The sequence below is a fragment of the Oncorhynchus gorbuscha genome, linkage group LG07, assembly GCF_021184085.1.
Source record: "Oncorhynchus gorbuscha isolate QuinsamMale2020 ecotype Even-year linkage group LG07, OgorEven_v1.0, whole genome shotgun sequence".
In the NCBI taxonomy this organism is placed as follows: Eukaryota; Metazoa; Chordata; class Actinopteri; order Salmoniformes; family Salmonidae; genus Oncorhynchus; species Oncorhynchus gorbuscha.
Genome location: NC_060179.1, coordinates 25,027,822 through 25,050,621, shown reverse-complemented (window position 1 = coordinate 25,050,621; position 22,800 = coordinate 25,027,822). Strand labels below are relative to the sequence as shown.

Sequence of the window (22,800 nt, the reverse complement as noted above, 5' to 3'; positions counted from 1 at the left end):
GGGTACAGTCTCTATACATCTGCCAGAATAGGACATTAAGAGTTACCAAAACCTCAAAGAAAACATTAGCACAAAAGAGAGGGGCACCACAGCATTCTCTCTGTTCTGTAAATTATTATTCTGTTCTCTATCAATGAGAAAGCATAAATGCACTGAAAGAGCAGGTAGGTACAGTTGGCAGTGGCAGTATTTGGGCCTGTCTGTGGGCTGACATGACCCCATTAAATCCCCCTCCCTCTCAAGTCCACACTACTCTCCATGTTGCCCTGTTGCAGCACGTTAGCATTTGCACAGAATCAGCGACCGGACCGGCCAGCTCCCACTGTGCCACATAGGGCAAAATATTTGGAGAGAGAGAGGAGAGTGGTGCTATGGACTGTTGTTCACCTCACTCAGGGGTGTTTCCCCCTGGCTCTGTGACTCCAGAACAGTCAAAACAGTCTGTGGAAGAAGCCTTCCTCAGACGACAACAGGCCCAGAGTCTGATTTTCTCAGCACAACTAGACTAGCATAGGCTCACCATATGGCCCAGGGTTAACTGGGTCGGTCCTCGCCGCTTGTCTTTTACAAGAACCCCGGTCCACAAAGAACCACTAAGTTCCACCAAGGGCACAGTGAAACATGAATCCGCACCAACTGTCACTGCGACTGAGCCACATCTGGCCCTCTCCCATTGAGGTGTTTCAACAGAATCATTTCAGAGTGTAGGCCTATGACTTCTCTCACACATACCTTTTTAATGGTCCAATGACAGGGGTTGGATTTGGCCCGTGCTCTTTTACGGTCCTCCTCAGATCTCCTCCAACACTTACTTTTTCTCCCTGATGGGATGGTGTTTTTTTTCTCTCCACGGTCCATCGCTTCTTTAATAGAAACTCTCTCGTTGGAGATAAAACGGGAAATGATCGCTGATTTGAATGACGTTAATGATTTATTTTTTATTTTTTTACGTTTGAACCGTTAAACAAAGAACGCTCCTTGGCCTTATTGATCATTGTCAAGGTCCAGGGCTCAATGACATGTTCAACCTTCTGTTAAGTTGAGCTTTTTCTTTCTTTGGTTCTTTGAAATGTGGTCCGCGGTTGTCCAACAGTTGCAGTTGGTGGACTGTTGCATATTTATCTGCTCTCTATTCTCGGACAGGATAAGGGCATGTGCATTGGAAGAGAGGGAGTAGAGTTTAGAAGGAGGACGACACCTAGCATTTGATGTCTCTTCATAAACTTTCCCCTGGACAGTCGATTTTCTCTTTCCAAGCTTATTAAACCAGCAGTCGTGTCATATGGAAAGTGTGGAGAGTGACCTTGGGCCAAAATCAGTCCCAGCTGAATGAGTGGAGATTCCAACCCAAACTCCAGAGACCCAGATGTAGCTCTTAAGGTTAGCGTTACAACGTTCTATATAAAAATGGGACCACAGAGCAAAGTGGAAACAAATCAAGCGCTAGTGAATAGAACGACCACACACAGACACAGACAAGGACATAGACTGACAAATGTCCAGCTTTAAGAGATTAACAAATAGGTAAGGTGTGCAGGTAACCTGATGTATGGTAATATTTTTTAAGCAAAATATTGGTTCAGTTTTTGAGCATTGCAAGCAAACATGTTTAATTTTGGGATAAAAAAACAACAACCCTGTGTCACGTTCTGACCATAGTTCTTGTGTGTTTTCCTTGTTTTAGTGTTGGTCAGGACGTGAGCTGGGTGGGCATTTTATGTTGTGTCTAGTTTTGTGTCTAGTTTGTCCGTTTCTACGTATGGCCTGATATGGTTCTCAATCAGAGGCAGGTGTTAGTCATTGTCTCTGATTGGGAACCATATTTAGGTAGCTTGTTTTGTGTTGAGGTTTGTGGGTGATTGTTTCCTGTCTCTGTGTTCGCTGCACCAGATAGGACTGTTCCGGTTTTGCCACGTTTATTGTTTTTGTGTTCAGTCGTGTTCATGTTGAGTATTTCTTATTAAAAGAACCATGGACACTTACCACTCTGCATATTGGTCCTCTGATCCTTCTCGCCTATCCTCTTCAGACGAAGAGGAGGAAATCCCTTACACCATGTGTGCATATAGGTTAGAATAATTGCCATCATTTAACATGGCCGTCCAGTCACATTTGTACTGATTCAAGTATAGGTAAATACATTTTGCTATAGAAAAACAGATTGAAATTCAAATCTTTTACCACCTCATTTAACTTTAGAGCCTGTAGGAAGGGGTGAACAGCATTGAAAAACCTCAGTGTTTCCAAAAGGGCTTTGATAATAGTCACGGGCGTTTCTGAATCACCGTCTCTATTATGAAATGGTTCCACAAGCACACAACAAACCTACTTGACTTCCCCTAATAAAATATTTGACTGGTTTGAACCATTGAAATGCAGCTGCAGATGGGAGCAGGATAGTTAACATGGTTACAAAGTAGGGGGGGTTTCTAGATATGGAACAGATCCGCTTCAGATTTTCCATCAAACGCCAGACGAGTTTCCTCCATCGCTGATGGCAGTCTTTTGCCCGCTGCAGTGGAAAATCAGCTCATGCAATTAATAAATGTAATTTAAGACAGACGTCAAGAAAAGAGAAACAGCATGCCTTTGCCCTTTGAAATGTAAAGCATGTAAACTTGGCACCCCGAAATTTGTTTATTGCGGGCTACTGATGTGACTAATTTGAGGTTAAAACTTTCCATTAGCTCTTTGCACGCTATCCTCGCGCCCCTCCCTCTCGTCCCCTCTGCACTCCCTCCTTTCCCCCCCTACTGCTCCCTTTCAGTCACATGGAAAGCAGTTGCAGCAGTCCTGGATTTCTGGATGAGGTTGCTATCTGGTGCAAGTGGATGTATTATGATGCAAGTGGATCGGGTGGGTCATTGGATGAAGTGTGAAGTCAGTGAAAATCTGGAGAGCACAGGTGGCCCCTGTGGATGCACCACGGCATGGTGATGTAAGCGAGCGCAGTCCGTAACGTTACACCAGACTGCTGATCTGGCGTCGGCTCGGCCGGGTGAGAAAGTAAGGAGTTTAGCACATGTTGCCTCCGTCTGGCTCAATGTCTTTCTCGTCTGGCTCATCTTTTTTTGTTCCCTTAGCTGGTAAAGAGCATCCATGAGAGAGAGAGAGAAAGAGAGAGGGAGAGAGAGAGAGAGAGAGAGAGAGAGAGAGAGAGAGAGAGAGAGAGAGAGAGAGAGAGAGAGAGAGAGAGAGAGAGAGAGAGAGAGCTCACGGGTCTGGTCGGGTGTATTGCAATAGTTCTGCTTCCACAACTCAGTGCAGAACAGAGAGACATCTGATGGAAAGATAAAGGAAACCATACAAACTAGCCACTGGTCACAGTGGAAGAGGTTCAGAGAGTGAGAACGGCCTCAACGGTCTCTCAAGGCTTGCGTGAGTTCCTCCAAGTGACACAAGGAGTATTTTTGAGCTTGCTGATACTTTGCGAAATCAGCAATGTTCCCCACTCTGGAAACATACTGAAGTCATTTGAAAGAGATTCCTGTGGGCGTGTCATAAATCAACTTCCACTGTAAGGAAAACATGAAGGAAACTACTGGCAGAGTGAGACATAGGCCCTGTAAGTGCAATGGAGTCGCAGCAGTTATTTACTTCTCTGAAACGCATCATAAATGCAACTTCTGTTTTTGAACCAATGCATAAAGAATCAGGTAACCATATTGTAGGTAGCTGCTGTCGTTTCTTATCAACATTTCAAACCACAAATACCCAAGACTTTGTCAAACCAACACACCATGTCATTGGATATCAATGTGAGACCACACCTGTCCTTTGAAATACACCTTCGTCATGTCTGAGTGTACCATATCCACAGTCCTTTTCCTTTTCCCTGTGTGATTGGTGTGACTGGTTCCTTCGTTTCTAACCAGCACATCTTACATTCAATGACTTGAGGTGATAGGAACAAGTCATGAAAATATTCTACCAAGCCTATATAGCCTTTATGGTTCCCATTCAGTAGTTTTGTATGAAGCATTCGTATATCAGTATCATCTGACTGACATAATGTCTTTCTAGCATTTAACTGCAACATCAAGCGCATCAGCCCTAATGCATTTTAGATAGATCTGTCTATAGGACTCTGGTACATAGTCTATGGCTGCCACTACTGGGGATGTTAGCTAACCACATGGTCTGGCTGCCCAACAATTGGGCCCCACTCCAACCATCCAGCCAATCATGGGCCCCTCTCCAACCATCCAGCCAATCATGGGCCCCGCTCCAAAAATCCTAGCCACAGGTTTCTTCCTTCAGCTGCTAGCAAAACACCAACCCAAAAAACAGTTTATTTGCTCAGGATGATAGGAGAACTTCATTACTGTGGCAGCGATAATTGCCAGTGTTATCTGGCAAAGCGTGCCGCACATTAGGGCACACATGCAACGTATCCAATTTCCCTCCTTTTTCATCTCACTAAGGTTCCCACATGTTCTCAGGACATCCTGTAGCACGGCTTCATGTCTTCAAAGGTCCTGATGGGTCTAGACATCATTGCGTTTAGTCATTGGCAATATTTGATTAGCTTTCTGTCTCTAACGTTGAGACAGGATCTGACAGATGATCCTTAAACAGGCTTTGAAGCGCCCGATAGGGCAACATAGTGAAGTCCAAGTGTTTCCAATATAACTTAAATGAACTTTTCTCCACTAAGAGTGATCATGGATGATCTACAATATTGATATGCAAAATGTAAGATTGCTGGTCGCCATTTCAGACCATTCACTCTTTGTTAACAGTGGCCCATTCTCTGGCATCGTTTTCAATCCATAAACATTTAGGAATGAGAAGTAATTTAGTTTCTAGCGTTTCATTTGGTCCTTTACCTAAATGAGGGATTTAAAATCGCTGTGGCCTAAACCTGCAACAGGAATCAAGTCTGACTCACATGAAAACCATAATAATATTTTGGATAATTTGTGCCAATTCACCTTTAGGATATGAGATGCTAGGCATCAGTGTGAGAGAAAAAAGACCGAGGCAGGCCAGGCCTTGCCAGAATCTAGAATGCTGAGCTCTTTATTGAATAGTGCAGATAATTACTCCATTCACTGTTTTGGAAGAGGGAGACCCGGGCCAAAAGCAGCTGGAAGTTGAGAGGCTGCCAGCTTTCCATGGGCCGTTCTGTGTCAGTAGTCGGCGGAGAAGGACATGGCTTTGGCAGCTCCAAGGTTCCAAGATCTAGGCCCCCTGTCTGTTTTCCTCCTCTCCCCAGGATACGGCTGCATGATTCAGTCCCTGACAGGGCCGACAGGGCCTTGGAGCTCCCCTTCTCCCCCCCAATCTGGGCCTAGCTAGGCCAGGCAACTGTCCCTATTGCCCTCCGGAGGTCTCCTGCATGTTACTCTATGGCACGATCCAAAGTCATGGAAGCCTCTGCTTGACTGGAGCTCCGCTGGCAGGCTGCTCACTGATGCCCTGACCTAGCTGCTCATCAGATCAGCAGTAAAACCCAGGCAGATTCATACACTGCTGTAATCTGGTTTAATGAAAAGCATTGTAAACACTGGGCAGTTGTAGATGAGGGTAAACATAGAAACATAGAAACAACCACTCGCTCACTCACACACACACACACACACACACAAACACACACACACTAGGCATTTTAGAGGTGTCCGTTTTGGGGATTATTCTCACAGTGGACTCATGTTCAGGATGGCAATTATTCCCCTCAAAATATCACAAGCCGTGCACATCAAAAGCTTAAGGCCCAACCCCATTGGTCCATTACACGTTGATCTCGATCGAGAAGCGATTAACGCAGATGGAACAGCTGTCTGGTGCTGTCCCGGTTGTTTTGGGTAACGAGGGACAAATTCAGGAGTAACTTATGTTCAGCTATTTCATCATGCACTCAACTGATCCACTGCTTCACTCAGTGAGGTTTTTTGATCTTACTGGTGGAGACCAAGGGAGAAGGATATGAACAGAGGAAGACAGGAGTATGGAGGGATGGGGAGCAGTAATGTGGGGGAGGTTTTGAATTGACCTCAGAGGTGATGCTGTTACACCCCGGCAGCTCCCCCCTCGGGCTTCCGTGAGAAGAGCTCTGCTTTTTTTCCTAGTAGAGGGAGGGACCAGCCCCAAATCAGATCACGTGGTAATATGATAATCGCATGGCTTAGTGGCCTCGCAGCTCACCAACAACACCAAAATCCCCTCCTCCTCCATCGCTCCTCCTCCTCACCCCTCTGGAGAAGGCGGTTGGGATAGTAGCATAAAAATCCTCTCCTCCTCTTTCCTCCTCTCCTCCTCCCAGACGGTTGGAATAGTAGCTCCAGTGGCCATGGCTGTGAGACAAACCATTAGCCCCCAGCGACTGCATCCTGCATCTCAAATGAATCCAGTCAGTTTAGTATTTTGCCCTCATATTTGATTTTTTTTCATAAACAACATTGAGCACAGAATGTAGCGGAAATCTAGGGGGGGAATAGATTGTGACGGACATTCATGTGCATGTATAGTGAGAAAAATGTGCCTATATTGAGAGTGACAGTAGTTAAGTGGAACAGAAGACAAGTTATTGTATAGGGTGTACACTGGACGCTAAAGCTTCACAGACAGGACAGGGCGAAGTAGACACAGACACCTGCACAGCATCTGGTGAAGGCAAAAACACGACAGGGACAGGAACACAATCACAGGGTGAATACAAAACAGGACGGGACAGGAACGGATGGATGAGCAATATATACTGTACCAGTCAAAGTTTGGACACACCTACTCATTCGAGGGTTTTTTCTTTATTTTTACTATTATCTACATTGTAGAATAATAGTGAAGACATCAAAACTATGAAATAACACGTGGAATCATGTAGTAACCAAAAAAGTGTCAAAATATATGTTAAAATATATTTCAAAATAGCCACCCTTTGCCTTGATGACAGCTTTGCAAACTCTTCATGGGGAATGCTTTTCCAACAATCTTGAAGGAGTTTCCACATATGCTGAGCACTTGTTGATGAGCACTGAGCACTTGAGATGTGTTTTTTACTTGAACTCTGTGAAGCATTGATTTGGGCTGCAATTTCTGAGGCTGGTCACTCAGAAATGAACTTATCCTCTGCAGCAGAGGTAACTCTGGGTCTTACTTTCCTGTGGCGGTCCTTGTGAGAGCCAGTCACATCATAGTGCTTGATGGTTTTTGTGACTGCACTTCAAGAAACTTTAAAAGTTCTTGAAATTTTCCGTATTGACTGACCTTCGTGTCTTAAAGAAATGATAGACTGTTGTTTCTCAGCAGGGCTGGCTGTGTAGCTCTGGTGGGGGCCTGCGTGACTCCCGTGGCTCTTCCCCTTTTAGCAGGCTTGCGTGATCTGGTGGTCGCTTGCCGACAAGCGCGTGAGCCTCAACAGCCTGCAGGAAGATCGCACCGATGGGGATGCATGGGAAAATAACCCCCATTCTCTTCTCTCCATCCGCCTTACATTATAATGAAGTGATTGGAATAAACAGGGAAAACAATGTTTGTATGTATAAATAATGCTGGCTGTGACATGTGAATAGGGCGAACGGGAGATTGTCGAGAGGGCTGAAGTGGGTGGTCACGAACGAGGCACATGACATTGAACAATGTTGTGTGTGATGTTTTGTGACATGCAGTATGTCAAATCCAAAGTCACATACGAGCCAGAAGAAAATGTCACGCAACATTTGTTGACTGCACTGATCCACATTATGTCCATAATACGATCCAAATATTGTTATTGATTACACATTGATTATTGATTTGTTAAGAATCAATAACTGGCTATTCCTTGATGTTCCCCTATGATATTGTGACCAGGGGGAGCGTCAAAAACCACAGCAAAAGCTAGAGGCCGGGACTAGGAACTGCAAATAAGTGAGCGTAAAGTGGTAAATGTGCTCACTGTTTAAATGTGCTCACTGATCATACCTAGCATGTCAATCTATCTTTGGTCGACTTCGAGGTGTTGTGTGACAGGTAGATTGTCGCTCGGGCTGCAAGGTCCGTCCGCGCCTTGTGAATCAGGTTATTCCTCGCTGCATAGAGAGCCGATTGGACGGTTGCCATGTGGTGCCCGTTTACTGTACCTCTTTCATTAGAGGCAGTATTAACAATGTCAATGGCAACAGGGTCCATGACTCTTCAGCTCATTGGCTCTCCTGTCTCCCCTCATCGGTAATGTTACACAACAACACTAGCTTATTAAGCCTCACGCTAACTCTTCGCAATCTGATTAGTGTGGCCAAAAAGTAAAATAGAGGGTGCTTATATTTGTCCTCTTTCACACATGTACCAGTGTGTTTGTAATCTGTAGTGTAAAATAGAAATGTTTTTAATTTTTTTTTTTACATATCCCACTCATGAGACACTCTCGGAGAGTAGGGTTAAATTCAAGGGGAAATCAACAGATTTTTCACCTAGTCAGCTTGGGAATTCGAACCAGCATCCTTTCGGTTACTGGTCCAAGGCTTGAACCGCTAAGTGTGGCTGATGTGGCTTGTGACAGCAGCCACACTTTAAATATTGTAAAAAAATATATATATATTTAGCTCACTCGTCCTCTTACATAGTTTATGCTAGAAATGCATTCAATCTTTAAAACGTGTAGACTGGTCTGGAATAGAGTGCTTGCTTACAACTTTTTGATACCATTTATACATTTTAAACTATATAAACTGCAGCCACTTTAATGGGATTTATTCAACATTCTAAACCTCCCATTGTGAAAAACTCTAATTCTGAAACTGTGACTTCCAACATTCTATTTACTGTAAACAATGTAACTTTTGACACAAATCAGCTACTCTGACCACTTTCCTAGCACTGTAATCAAAATTGTAGATGGTATGATATATTGGTCTACGTCTCTGCTATTCAAATCTGAAATCAGAACAGAATATCTTCTACCAATCATACGGTGAAGCTGTTTTAGTAACAACATCAACTACTTTGTCTCAACTTTTAGAAACAACTGACATTTTAACCACTTTCCCAATCAAAATAGACAAAAAAAAATGTAAATATATGACAACTGTCTACTTCTCTGCTATTTAATTCAGAACACAAATAACTTTTTACAAATCAATAGATACAATTGTTTTTGTCACCGCATCAACTACATTCATTAAGCTAACTTCCCACTGTTGAATTTACTGCCATATAACTTCAAGAAATGTCAAATCATAGCACTGGCGCAGCACATTCTAAGCATGAGGTGAGTGAGGAAACATTGTGACATTTGACACAAATCGCCTACTTTGATCACTTTCCCAACAAGTTAGAGAAAACATTTGAGCGTATTAAACCCCTGTCTACTTATCTGCTATTTAAATCAGAACACTTCTTCCACTACCACAAAAATACTTTTAAAGAGCTGAAGCAAGGCACATGTAAATTATCATTAACCTACGCTCTGCTGTGCATACTGCTTGGCTATACTAGCTCTTGATAGAGATATAAACATGCACGCAATAGGTGTGGTGGCGGCCGGCTGGGGATGTTGAATGAAACCGAAGAGAACAGTTCAGTGCCCATATGTGCGTTCCCACAAAGCTGTTTTCCTTGGCTAAATGTTAAACAGGCACGGTAGTGCAACATGGAAAGATGCAAAGTCCTACTGGCAGAAGGATGCTGCTGTAGCTCAGGTTAGCATAGTGAGCTCGCATTGCGTGTTGTGGGTGCCTTACTGCGGTGCTCTGGGCCGGAGAGCACCTTACTGCGGTGCTCTGGGCCGGAGAGCACCTTACTGCGGTGCTCTGGGCCGGAGAGCACCTTACTGCGGTGCTCTGGGCCGGAGAGCACCTTACTGCGGTGCTCTGGGCCGGAGAGCACCTTACTGCGGAGAGCACCTTACTGCGGTGCTCTGGGCCGGAGAGCACCTTACAGCTCCCATATGGATTCACCTCGCTGGACCATCTGCACGCTATTATTTCCCTCAATGGGCTGAAACGGACCATCATCTTTTTTTTAACAGATTACTTCTCTTGTTGCGTGGGATAAAGATTCCATGGGCTCACTGTTGCAATACTTCATCAGATGAAGGTGGCGATAACATTCCAAGCAAAAACACATCTTTCTGAGACAGGTGTCAGGTCCTGGCCTGCACTGGTTAGCTGGAAAGTGTAACCTCAAAACAGACCAAAGCTAAGTGTTGACCAGTTCAGTAGAAGGACAATACTAGCCGTGTTCATAAGCGTATGCGCTTTCTCTTGGGGATAGGCTTCAAACGTCGGAATCCATTGCTCGCGGTGCACTTCTCTCTATTTGTCTGTCCAGGCTTTAAACCTTCGCTTCTCTTCTTTCTCTTCTCGCGATGGAATGTTGCTCCGCATTCAAGATACCAAAACAGAGGGCTCCAAAACGAATAATTATTTCCAAAAACGAATCATTCTTAGGACTAGCGCGTTGTTTGACTTGTCTTAAGTGTTTCCCACGCAGGTTAAATAAGTAGAAGAACTGGAAAGCTATATTCAAGGGGATTCATTGTCAGGTTCATCGTTGTTGTTGTTTTACCGGCAAAACATTCTCTCCTTTTAAGTGAGTTCTTAACTCACGGCTAAAGTAAAGTCTCAATCCATTTTCATAAAGAAAAAATTGCAGAGGATTCAGCTTTCACGTGGATTGAATATAAAAAATGTGATCTGCTACATAATTCTTTAATGTTCTGGAACTGAGGCCTTGGGCCCCAAAGTAGAGTGTGTTTTACTCTGACTTTGATGAAGTGGATTTACTTCAGGACCTTGGACCCTACCAAACACTTACAATAACTCTGCTACAGAGCCAAGATCACACAACATCCCATATGGCTCTCACTCCCCCCCTCTGTATTGGCCATCATTTCAAAATGCTATAAAACATGGATGTTTTCTACTGTACACACCACATCTGGAAACACGTCTATTTCAGTCCCAACGTTGTTTGTTTTTAGTGTAAATGGGAGCTTTTCAATTCAGATTGTGCTCTAATAAAACTTCAAATCAATGACATTTTTTACAGTTTACAGCTTACTAAATGAGTTTACAGCTTACCAAAAGAGTTGACTCGCATGTGTGTACGTACATTAGGCCTATATTTTGTAAATACATGAAAGTTTGTTTCAGAGAACGTACCCTCTGTTCATTCTCCTTTTAAACAATTAATGAATCGCTGGTTAAGTATGTTTACACCCTGCTTGTGAAAATGGAGATGATGTCAATAGAAAAGTACAGCAATAGCCTCTTTATTGTGGCGAGTTGCAATCCCCATTTGTACTTTTACTATCCTGCAGTTTTCTGAATGTTGCACTCCCACCATTCTTGTCAGAACATGAATCAAAAGGGAAAACTATAAATAGCTCTTGACGGACACACACGCACACACACACACGCACGCACGCACGCACACACGCACACACACACGCACACACGCACGCACGCACGCACGCACGCACGCACGCACGCACGCACGCACGCACGCACGCACGCACGCACGCACACACACACACACACACACACACACACACACACACACACACACACACACACAAAGTAGGTTATTAATGGGTGTTGAGGCCTCAGACAATGCAGTGTGTGAGGTCTCCAGCTCCGGTTTTATATCACTGTAAAACGCAACCCCTTGGTCTCTCTCTTCTTACATGAATAGATGGCTAGCCCCAACCCATATGACTGGGACGGGAGAGAACTTCAACGGGCAACAAGATATTGTTGATAAAGCAACAGAGAAGTCCAGTCCCCCAGCCCCTGCCCATAACAGAGTCAAGCTTTATCGCAACGACCCTTGGCGTCTGGAAGCGGAGGAACCCAGAAACAAATGAATTAGCAAGTTTAGTTTGTCAAAGGAAACCGTTATTTACTACAGATAGAAATAGAACTGCTGTATACATCCAGTCAGTCAGAGTGCCGCTGCGGCTGAAACAATGGAGTTGCCCATTGATTCCCAGGGAACGTTCTCACCGTGCGCGTCTCCTTCTAATCCTGTCTTGGAAACTAGTGGAGGGTAAGGAAAGTGACTCACGGATTGGTCTATCCTGGTTTGACCTGCTGGAGATGAATGAAATATGTGACTGATATCTACATAAGGAACTTTAAGATCACAAAACAAAACAAACCCTCAGATCATTGAGCGGCGCTTTCGTAAGCCTATAACCAAATGGAAATTCACTGATGATTTCATTTGGGCACTAGAAAAAAATGCTTCCTGCTTAATTTCCTCATCTCATGCTAATGGATACACTCCTTGTGGCCATTTGCTTAAACGTATTTGCATGTTGTTGGTCTTCCCCCAATGGAGTGGATAAGTAGCGGAAAACATGGATTTGGTTTGTTTTCCCATTACATGACATGGAGCATTCCGGAATGTTATTGAGGCCACATTGCTGCCGTGGAGGTGGTCAAGGCTGTCATTTTGCCATGAAATCTTTTGCTCGAGTTACCTTTAGCTTCAGATATGTCTGGGTAATATACAAACCTATGATAGTCTATTTTGAGTGTCAAGCAACATACTGAATGGAAGTATCTGCTTCAAGCCGTAAGTTCGAAAACATTTAAGTTACTGTATGTTTTGTCAGGTAGTACAGGGGTCTATGTAGACACTTCCATTACCCTTCAATACTGAGCCAATTATAACAACAATGGAAGCAATCATGTTTCTATGAAAACTTCTGTTTATATGATAGAATTTCTTCTTTGTCCTGATATCACTTCCCTTTGCTCTGTATCTCCAGCTACAAATGAGCCTTTTGTTTTCATGTGCTCACAGAGAGAGAAAAAAAGTTCCCTCTAGAAATATGGCTTCCGAATGCTGTCCTGCTCTCCATGAAATCACTCACTTGATTCTAATCCACAGTGAAAGATGAAATGTGTGATTTCCCCCCCCCCCCCAATTGGAGTTGGCTTTTGTTTTATAAAACAGAAATGGAGAGTTGCCAAGTCTAGGTTACAACAACATATTCACTGAGATATAACTATCTTTCACATGGAACAAACTTCCTTTTTATGTTATAAAAACAACATGTCAGATTAAGGATTTATAGTTCTAATGCGAACATGGTATTTGATTTAGAATGACAACAATAACACAAATTATACTACAGTGTTATGGCATTATAACAAGGCAATAAAACTCAGCAACTGAACCGACAACAAATGGCTTCTGTTTCTCTGCAGAAACTACAGCGGAACAAATCCTCTGCCGAAGTAGCTGCCCTCTTCCTTTAGTTAGTCCGTCCTCAAATTCATGCCACATTACCTAAAAAAGAGAGTTCCGCATATTCGATACATCATAATGAAGAATTAGGTTCCATTACACTGCAGGCTTAACCTTTGCAGAGAGCATTCAGTGCTTGCCAGCATTCATCAATATTTAACAGCTGTTGTTATTATGAAATTCTTTATAGGCTAATGTGGCTTGCCGGCTTGCACGCAAGGGTTTGGCCAGATGCCAACGCTCTGTCAGGGACCAAAGAGAAGATTGACAGACGGTTAGTTTGCGTGACAACGGGGCTTCGGTCAGCCAGCTCCTACTCTGCCTGTACTGCGGCTCCCTCCCCTCTCCCTCTCTCTTCCTCCCTCTCTTCTCTCTCTCTCTCTCCCTTCCGCTCTTCTCTCTCTCCCTCCCTCGCTCTCTCTCTCTCTCTCTCTCCCTCTCTCCCTCCCTCTCTTCTCTCTCTCTTCCCTCCCTCCCTCCCTCCCTCCCTCCCTCCCTCCCTCCCTCCCTCCCTCCCTCCCTCCCTCCCTCCCTCCCTCCCTCCCTCCCTCCCTCCCTCCCTCCCTCCCTCCCTCCCTCACTTCTCTCTCTCTCTTCTCTCTTCTCTCTCTCTCTGCCCCCTCCCTCCCTCTCACTCTGGTGTTTCTCGTTCTGCTGTGGATTTCCTGAGCTGCAGAAGGAGGGAGAAAGGGGAGGCAGGAATAGGCAAAGGGGGTGGCTGTCAGCCACTTGCCTTCCCCTCCCCAACCCCACCACCCCATCGCCTCAAGTGAAGATATGTGTGCACTCTCTGCGTGCACGCAAGGCCTTTCAGAGGGTAGGGGAACAAAGTGGAGCTCTCAAATGTGACTGGAACTCTTTAAAAGGCCACAGGCTCTGCCAAAAGATGGCACCCCGGTAATATTTACAAGGCTGGGAGCTGAACGCTAGGCCTTCCCAGGGAGCAGCAATAAAAGACTGCACTTCTGTGGAGACTTGACAATACTATACTGACACACAGGGAAAATGCAAGACAGGGCTGTTTTGATTTTTTTTTAAAGTCTCGTAATGAATTCACACTTTTTGAGCAATTTGTATGAATTAATATAGATCTATTGAGTAGACTACTAAAACAGTCATTTTTGGCTTTACATTCCATTCAACCCAAAAAATGGGGACCAAATTACTCAAGAAATGTGAGTGCTTTTGATTTATTTATGAACTGCACGGGTAGCAATCTCAGAAAGCTTGTGAGAGGATACAGACAATGAGATATGACACTTTCCAGCTTTGCACGCAATACCTATAATTCTACCCTCCCTCCCCTCTTCTCTTCCTTCTGAACCCCAGACTGGTTCTCTCAGTTGCTCATTGCCTTGTGGAACATATCTTTGTGTGCCTATAATGGCTATTACACCAGGAATAAGAGCGTGTCGCATGGTGAACAGATGAATTAATGATTTGATCTTGTGACATGTCACGCCACAGCCTCCATCTCCGCTTCCTCGTTTGGTAAGACGGGAGGAAGTGGGTAAGAGAGGGATGTTACACGTAAAGAGGGTGCGTGACGAACCCCACTTTTTCAGCCGCACTTGGCTCCACCCGCAGAAGCTGACCCCCCCCCCCCCCCCCCCATCGTTAGGCAGCATCCACGGTAGCCCAAAGTTTCTGGCGTTGACACCCTGCTTAACACGATCAAGTCAACAGATGCCACCTCCAACACGCACACATCACTACCACCACCGTACTAGTTTGTCCCTCTTTTACTCATTAGCAGCCAAAGCCTAGCCTACTCATTGGAGCCTTACCAAAACGGAAAGGTCAGGGGAAGCGCTAAGTTGAGATGAGGTGCTGATTGAAGAAAGGCAGGGGAATCTCAGCTTACTGGACCTGAGGCTGCTGGAGGAGTCCCCGGCCATGGATGCCCAAGTATAGTACCCATTTGAGTACCCTCACTTTCAAAATGTGGGGGGCTGTGAGCACATAGGGCACCTCACCTCCTTCCCAATGTGTCCACTTCACAAGCTGTGTATTTGACTGATGGGTATTAGCCATGCTTTTAGATGATGCACCATATATGACTATATATAAAGTCCTGTGGTTTTAGGAACACACCTGTAATGTTCTTGGCTCAACCACAGACTGCTACTGATATTTGAGGGCTGTATTATTTAAAGCAGGGAGAGTAAGAAGGACCACTTATAATTGGGCCTCTAGTGTACATATCCTGGCAGTGGTCACCTCACCCTAAACGGAGTGTCTGAATAGAGAGCATATAAACGTTGAATCATTAGGTTTTCTGTTTTCTTTGAGACAACACCAAAACAAGGGTAATGAATAAAGTCACTGTTGGCTGAGGAAGCACAACTCCAATGATTAATCATCCAGTATGTTTGTCTTTCCGGACTCGCATCCTCTCCAAGGCTTTCGTAAGGGCTAGAGTAGAGTGTGTGTGTGTGTGTGTGTGTGTGTGTGTGTGTGTGTGTGTGTGTGTGTGTGTGTGTGTGTGTGTGTGTGTGTGTGTGTGTGTGTGTGTGTGTGTGTGTGTGTGTGTGTGCGTGTGCGTGTGCGTGTGCGTGTGCGTGTGTGTGTGTGTTAGAGAAGAAAACATGGTCATTGAAAAACTCTGATTCATTACCTGCCCTGGTTTCCACCAGTCAGACTAAACTGAGGTGGGGGGAGAGTAGGTGGTGAAGTAGGTAGAATACGCCTTGTGTATTGAAGTAAAGATTCAACCTGTGAGAGAAGAGAGAAGGAACATGAACATATAGTTCTAGCCTTTGTATCATAAAAAGAGAAAGAACAAAACACAAGTGGGGGAAAAAAGTGGTTCAAATAGCTTGCGTGCCTCGGCCGGGAATTTGTGCAGGGAATTTGTCGGAAGTCACGAAAAGTTGCTGCTCCCCGGTGTAGCGCTGTAGAACCAGTGGAGGTGTGGAAAAAACAAGGGAGGGGTTGTGGCTGAGTGGAGCATAGGGAGCGGGTTAAAATGAGTCTTGGGTGTTGGTAGAATACACCATAAGGTCCTGGTGCTTGCTCCTTCATTGGGACCATGGCCCGGTGACTGTGTAGGTTTGACAGACCGGCCACTGATCCAATCTGTGTGGAGTAAGGTTGGGGTCAATTCCAGCCAATTCAGGAAGTAACACTGAAATTCCAATTCCCTTCAATGCTTTTCAATGAGGAAAATAAGGATATGGCATTTGGTTTACTTTCTGAATTGACCATGTATACGTTCAACAGCGAGTAAGAAACCAAATAAAATAGGATAGTCTGTGTGTTTTGTCTTTACAGTGCAGGATAACAAGAGAGCTCTATGGGTTTAATAGTCTCAGGGAAATGTTAAAATCCAGTGTGTGCACACTTTTTCGTGCCAATCAGTTCAGAAAATGCCATTTTGTGAGGTTTTTCCAAAGTAAAGAGTGAGCCATGTGGTGGAAACGTGTCTGGGGAATCCCGTAAACGTTGCTCTTCTTAAATACCCCATCCTCACTGCTTAATACTTGTATTTAACTGGGAATATGTTGTGTCGGGTTATGCCTAACACATGTTAATGATTTACCTTTCTCCTCTCCCATACAACACAATTGTATGTATCGATGTTGACATGGATTTCCATACTGATAAAGCTAGTTGATAAAAAAAATATTGGGCAAATCGCTTGAATTTGTCCACCACTAACTAAGAACAAGTTACGGTCAAGTCCCTAGTCATAGAGAATAGACACTTTGTAACTCTTATATTATGTGGGGACTCTCCATTTCTGAGTTTTTCCCATCTCATATTTTCCAGTGACTCATGAGAAGCCGTCCAACAGAAAACATATCAGTCCATCCACCAACCCCCTCCCCGAGCCCAGAAAAGACAGCCTGCCTATGGCTATGGGCAACAGCGTAACAGAGAGTGGGCTCCTTCTGGAGGTAAGCAGCCAAACGTGTATGTGTGTGTAAGTGTGTGTGTGTGTTGTCATGGTTAGAGAGTGTACCTGTCACAACAGTGACACAACAGCGAGGGGTGAGGGGCAGGGAAGGGAGGGCTGTTGCCCATGCTCTGACCTCCGCTGGAGCGATCTAATATGGCATGACGGACGTTTGGGATGGTGGATAGGGAGGGAATGGATAAGTGCAGTTTAGCTCCAATAGATACCAGATACCAGTTGCCCTCCTGCTGGGTTGCTGACAGGAAACTGACTTTAAAACGCAGAGCCATGGAAATGGGCAGGTTAGTATTTTTCACCATGAATCTTATTCTGGAGGCAGCATTGGTGGTCACTAGCTGGCACAGCCACAGTCATAAAATTGGATTTTAAACCTAACCTTAACCACACTGCTAAACCTAATGCCTAATCCTAACCTTAATTTAAGGCCAAAAAGCACATTTTTGTTTTCACGAATTTGTACAATAACCAATTTTGACTGGCCCATCTAGCGGAAATCGCTCAGTTCTGCCTCCAGTGCAAGATTCATGACAATAAATGTTAACTTGCTGAAAATGCACTGAGAGAAATGTCAGTCACTGGTGCTAAAATGAGAGCATAAGAGGAGAGAGGAGGTGCAAGATTGAGGAGTAGTCCTGCAAAATATGAGATGTTGTTAAAGTGTCTGTACCACTGCATTATGAAGTGACTGACTCCATACCAGCCAAACAGGTGCATGGCTGATGAATGTGAACAACAGTATGTTCGTGAGAGGCCCAGCTCAACTGGAGCTAGTCCTGAGCTATAATACACACGTGAGCAGTGTGCTCAGATCATTGTTTGTGATTTAATTAGGCATTCAATGTGCTAATTAGTGTTTATTAAACAAAGGGTTATAACACTATTCCTGCCCCCCCCACACACACACACACACACACACACACACACACACACACACACACACACACACACACACACACACACACACACACACACACACACACACACACACACACACACACACACACACACACACACACACACACACACACACACAGAGAGAAGAGCCCAGTGAGGCTTCAGTTAAAGTGTCGGGCTGTCACAACACAGGTTATAAACAGAGTCGATTGACTGTGGCAATAATGTGTCGCCTTTCATTGCGTGACTCCAGAAATTACTAACTTCACGGTGGTTGCCGTTGCTGTGGCGACGGGCTCCCCTGGGGCAGCGAGAGGATGCCAGTGAGTTTCCCCTCTCTCTCCCTGCCGGCTGCCGCAGATGACTCAAAACACTAGGAACAGCTCTTTTTCACCGTGACCCTGGCACTGTTGCTTTGATCTCACGGTGACAATGTGAGAGAGGAGGAAACCTATCAAATGTGTGGAAACAAAGGCATGTCACCCCTTCACCCCCCTCCCTCCCTCTCTCTCTCTCTCCCTCAGCGCAGTCCTCTGCCGTGTCCAAATGTAGTGAGCGTATTTTTGGTAATGCGTGCAAACTGCCTCTTAAGAGTTGTAAGTCAAAGCTTTTAACCTTCCACCTCGTTTATAGGACCCATGAGGGTCTTTCGACTTTGAATTTGAAATGTTTTCTTGTCCGGGCCAGGAGCAGGTGCAAGTTTCCATTACTTAATGCTATCGGAATTCCATGAACCGGGAGAAAAATAAATGCTGGGAAGCAGTGATTTTAAAATGCTCCCCTTCTCGCTTTGCGAAAACAAATGGTAGAGATAAAGAGAGAGAGAATTCCAACCAGGGGATAGTATTGATATTGTGATTCAGTGACATCTGGCTAAGAGAAAACATATCATATCTGAAGGGGTTGGCTAGAGTGCTGCAGCATCATGAACACAGTGACAGCTCTGTCTACGAACCATCTTGGTGTGTAATGTATTATGAATTCATAAACCAGCACGTATGTATTGGACTGTTATAGTGCTATGAATTCATAAACCAGCACGTATGTATTGGACTGTTATAGTGCTATGAATTCATAAACCAGCACGTATGTATTGGACTGTTATAGTGCTATGAATTCTTTTAGCAAGTCCTATTGAGCACCGGTGAAACCACATTAGGAATCAAAGAAAGTGATACCAGATCTACATCTCCATTGTGAATTGTAATAAACATTTACTAATACACAAACCATTTCCTATATCCAGTAACACCCCCCCACCCCACCCACATACACCTGCGTCAAAGAACGATAATAGATTTCGTGCCGGAATGCCAGAGTAGCTTATCACGCACAGGCCTGCTGTTTTTGCTGAGCAGTGCTTGGTTACACCATGCTTGGCTGCTGGGGGAAGGGGAGTGCATTTACTAGGTCAGCAACCCCCCTGACTGTTGCAGGAGTGTGCAGTTTAAACCTGTCAAACACTGTCTTCATCCACAATGCTACACACAGAGGGGAGGGGAGCCTCTATCTATCTATCTATCTATCTATCTATCTATCTATCTATCTATCTATCTATCTATCTATCTATCTATCTATCTATCTATCTATCTATCTATCTATCTATCTATCTATCTATCTATCTATCTATCTATCTATCTACACACACACGCACACGCACACAGCACACAGCACACAGCACACAGCACACAGCACACAGCACACAGCACACTCATGCACACAAACTTAAGAGATCCATGCACGTAAACATACACACGTCTCAGAGCTGTACCTGTATACATTAGTGCATTAGCAGTGAGTGTATAAACAGGGGATTAAATGGCATGCCAGTGAAGTGAGCTCACCATATAAGGATCTGGGAAGGCTCAGTAGTGATAGAGAGACATGTCATACATCAGTTGGCAATTACCAGGGTGGATTTTCTTTGTGTCTCCCTGTAATCTATGAACATGGTTTTGTTATTGTTTTCAACCTGGAGGATCAGTTGTGAATTTAATTTAATAAACTTTATTATATTTAAAGTGATACTTCGGGATGTTGTCAAGGAAGCATTTTATCTACTTCCAGAGTCAGATGAACTAATGGATACCATTTTTATGTTTCTGCATCCAGTATGAAGGACGTTAGAGATAGTTTTGTGAGCCAATGCTAACTAGCATTAGCTCAATTACTGGAAGTCTGTGGTATCTACTAGCGTATTAGCAGTTACCATAGACTACCAGTCACTGTGATAGCGCTTGTTAGCAATTGCACTAACGCTGGTTAGCAACTTCCTTTAAACTGCACACTGAGATATAAAAATGGTGTCCACAAGTTCATCTGAATCTGGGGAAGTAGGTAAAGGGCTTTATTGCCAAAGTCCTTTAAGTAATTGCAATGGTTTTTGTGGTCAACATATTTATCTACACACAAAATCAAACACACTGTCAAATTGTTGTATCGTCAAATTAGAAAAAGTTTACATTGACCCAGGTGTCAAGGGTGTTAGTAGGTTAAGGTAGAAGCTACATTATTTAAGATACATTTCTTGCATTGTCTCATAGGTCTTCTCTTTCTTGTTCTTTGTCGTCTTCCAGACGTTCCCCTTCTAAATGAGTTAATTGATCCGTAGTCCTAATGCATCATGCAAGTCATCACAACTCATTCACTAAGATAATGTGACGGCCATTTTGAAGTTACACCACCAGACACACGGCCCTGGGATTAGCTTTTCAGTAAAGCGGTTAAATATGTCTGTCACTCAAAATTAGGGAGCACTGGGGAATTAGGACATGAGCCAAATAATGGTGAGAAAGAAGGTGACAAAGACCAGAAGCCTATTGAAGTCTGAGGCGTGTTGTAAGTTTGAGGTTGAGGAAACAGAAGGACCAGTGGCTGTGTATGTTGTGTTCTGCCACTCTCTGTATGAACAGGGCAGCCTCAGAGGGCAAACATAAACCTCAGCCCACAGACAGCTACCACACCAGACCAGACCACCCCTTATCCATCATGGAATGTACACACACACACACACCCCAAACATACATCAGCATTGAAAATAGATTAATACATAGCCAAACAGCAGCTGTAGTAGTCCCAGTGCTAGCCTGTGTTAGCCAGGACTGGAGCAGTGTAGCAGCCTGGGCTGACCTGGTGTTGCTCACAGTAAACTGGAGGTGACAGGTTCTGGCAGGAGCACAGCGCCAGTCACGCGATCGCCGGAGACTTGGACCCAGTACAAACACTGGGAAGTTCATAAATTACAGTTTGGGGAACCGACTCCTCCACTTCCACCGCCCTCCCTCCCACCTCAGTTGTGGACAGCCTGTTGTGAATGAGCTGTATGAATCCCATTTAATGAATACTTTCAAAATGAGGGCAGTCGATTGAAAAACCTCTGTGATGGAGTTGCTCGGTGTTGTCATCTTTTGGGTGTTCCTTGGGAGGGCTTTTGGAAGGCAAACACAGTCAGGAAATGTAAAAACTCACCCTCATATCTGTGATATTAAATTGCCAATAACCCAAACGAGATGAGCCAAGCTCCAAAGCCAAGTGCCGCTATCAGGATTCATGCAAACTAACCTTCGTCTCTCTTTTTCCCCCTCTAGTCCCTGACTGGCTTTGCGCTGGTGGTGAGCAGCGATGGAATGGTCTTCTATGCCTCCTCCACCATCGTCGACTACTTGGGCTTCCATCAGGTACGTCTCATTGTTAAGATTTTTTATATTAATTGAATATTTTCTATGGTCTTCCAGGGCATGTTGGTAACAAATAACAGACGTTAATGTAAAGGTATTTCTGCTGACATTTACCAGGAGTAGCGGGACTGTGTATGTACTCTGCACATTGAGAGAGCCCCAAGAGAGTTGTGAGTTGAGACAGGGGCCATGGCCTGGTAGAAACTGTTGTCCCAATGGGAGCCGGCCGCAGCAGCAGACACATAAAGGATACAGTCACAACAGTTCAAAATGTTGAGGTGTCAGTCAAAGGCCTAGTTTACCCTGCCACTCTCTTGGCTTTCCATCCCCTGACCTCTCTCTTCCCTTCTCTTTGCCCCATCTCTCCATCCCCTAACCTCTCTCTTCCCTTCTCTTTGCCCCATCTCTCCATCCCCTGACCTCTCTCTTCCCTTCTCTTTGCCCCATCTCTCCATCCCCTGACCTCTCTCTTCCCTTCTCTTTGCCCCATCTCTCCATCCCCTGACCTCTCTCTTCCCTTCTCTTTGCCCCATCTCTCCATCCCCAGACCTCTCTCTTCCCTTCTCTTTGCCCCATCTCTCCATCCCCTGACCTCTCTTAGCCTCTCTCTTCCCTTCTCTTTGCCCCATCTCTCCATCCCCTGACCTCTCTTAGCCTCTCCCTTCCCTTCTCTTTGCCCCTCTCTCCATCCCCTGACCTCTCTTAGCCTCTCTCTTCCCTTCTCTTTGCCCCATCTCTCCATCCCCTGACCTCTCTTAGCCTCTCTCTTCCCTTCTCTTTGCCCCATCTCTCCATCCCCTGACCTCTCTTAGCCTCTCTCTTCCCTTCTCTTTGCCTCTCTCTCCATCCCCTGACCTCTCTTAGCCTCTCTCTTCCCTTCTCTTTGCCCCATCTCTCCATTCACTGACCTCTCTTAGCCTCTCTCTTCCCTTCTCTTTGCCTCATCTCTCCATCCCCTGACCTCTCTTAGCCTCTCTCTTCCCTTCTCTTTGCCCCATCTCTCCATCCCCTGACCTCTCTTAGCCTCTCTCTTCCCTTCTCTTTGCCCCATCTCTCCATCCCCTGACCTCTCTCTTCCCTTCTCTTTGCCCCATCTCTCCATCCCCTGACCACTCTTAGCCTCTCTCTTCC

General features: G+C 44.8%; 1 protein-coding gene across 2 annotated transcripts in view; it reads left to right on the top strand.

Annotated features, from left to right (window-relative positions):
• The window catches only part of LOC124039685, a 64,868-nt gene that overhangs the window by 32,006 nt on the left and 10,062 nt on the right, over positions 1–22,800 (top strand). For both annotated transcript variants that reach the window (XR_006839623.1, XM_046355912.1), the window contains exons 4-5: positions 16,951–17,078; positions 21,580–21,669. Coding sequence is in view for 1 of the 2 variants with exons in the window: in XM_046355912.1 (XP_046211868.1) it covers positions 16,951–17,078; positions 21,580–21,669 (218 nt within the window). In the remaining variant the exon portion in view is untranslated. The remainder of the gene's footprint in view (positions 1–16,950; positions 17,079–21,579; positions 21,670–22,800) is intronic.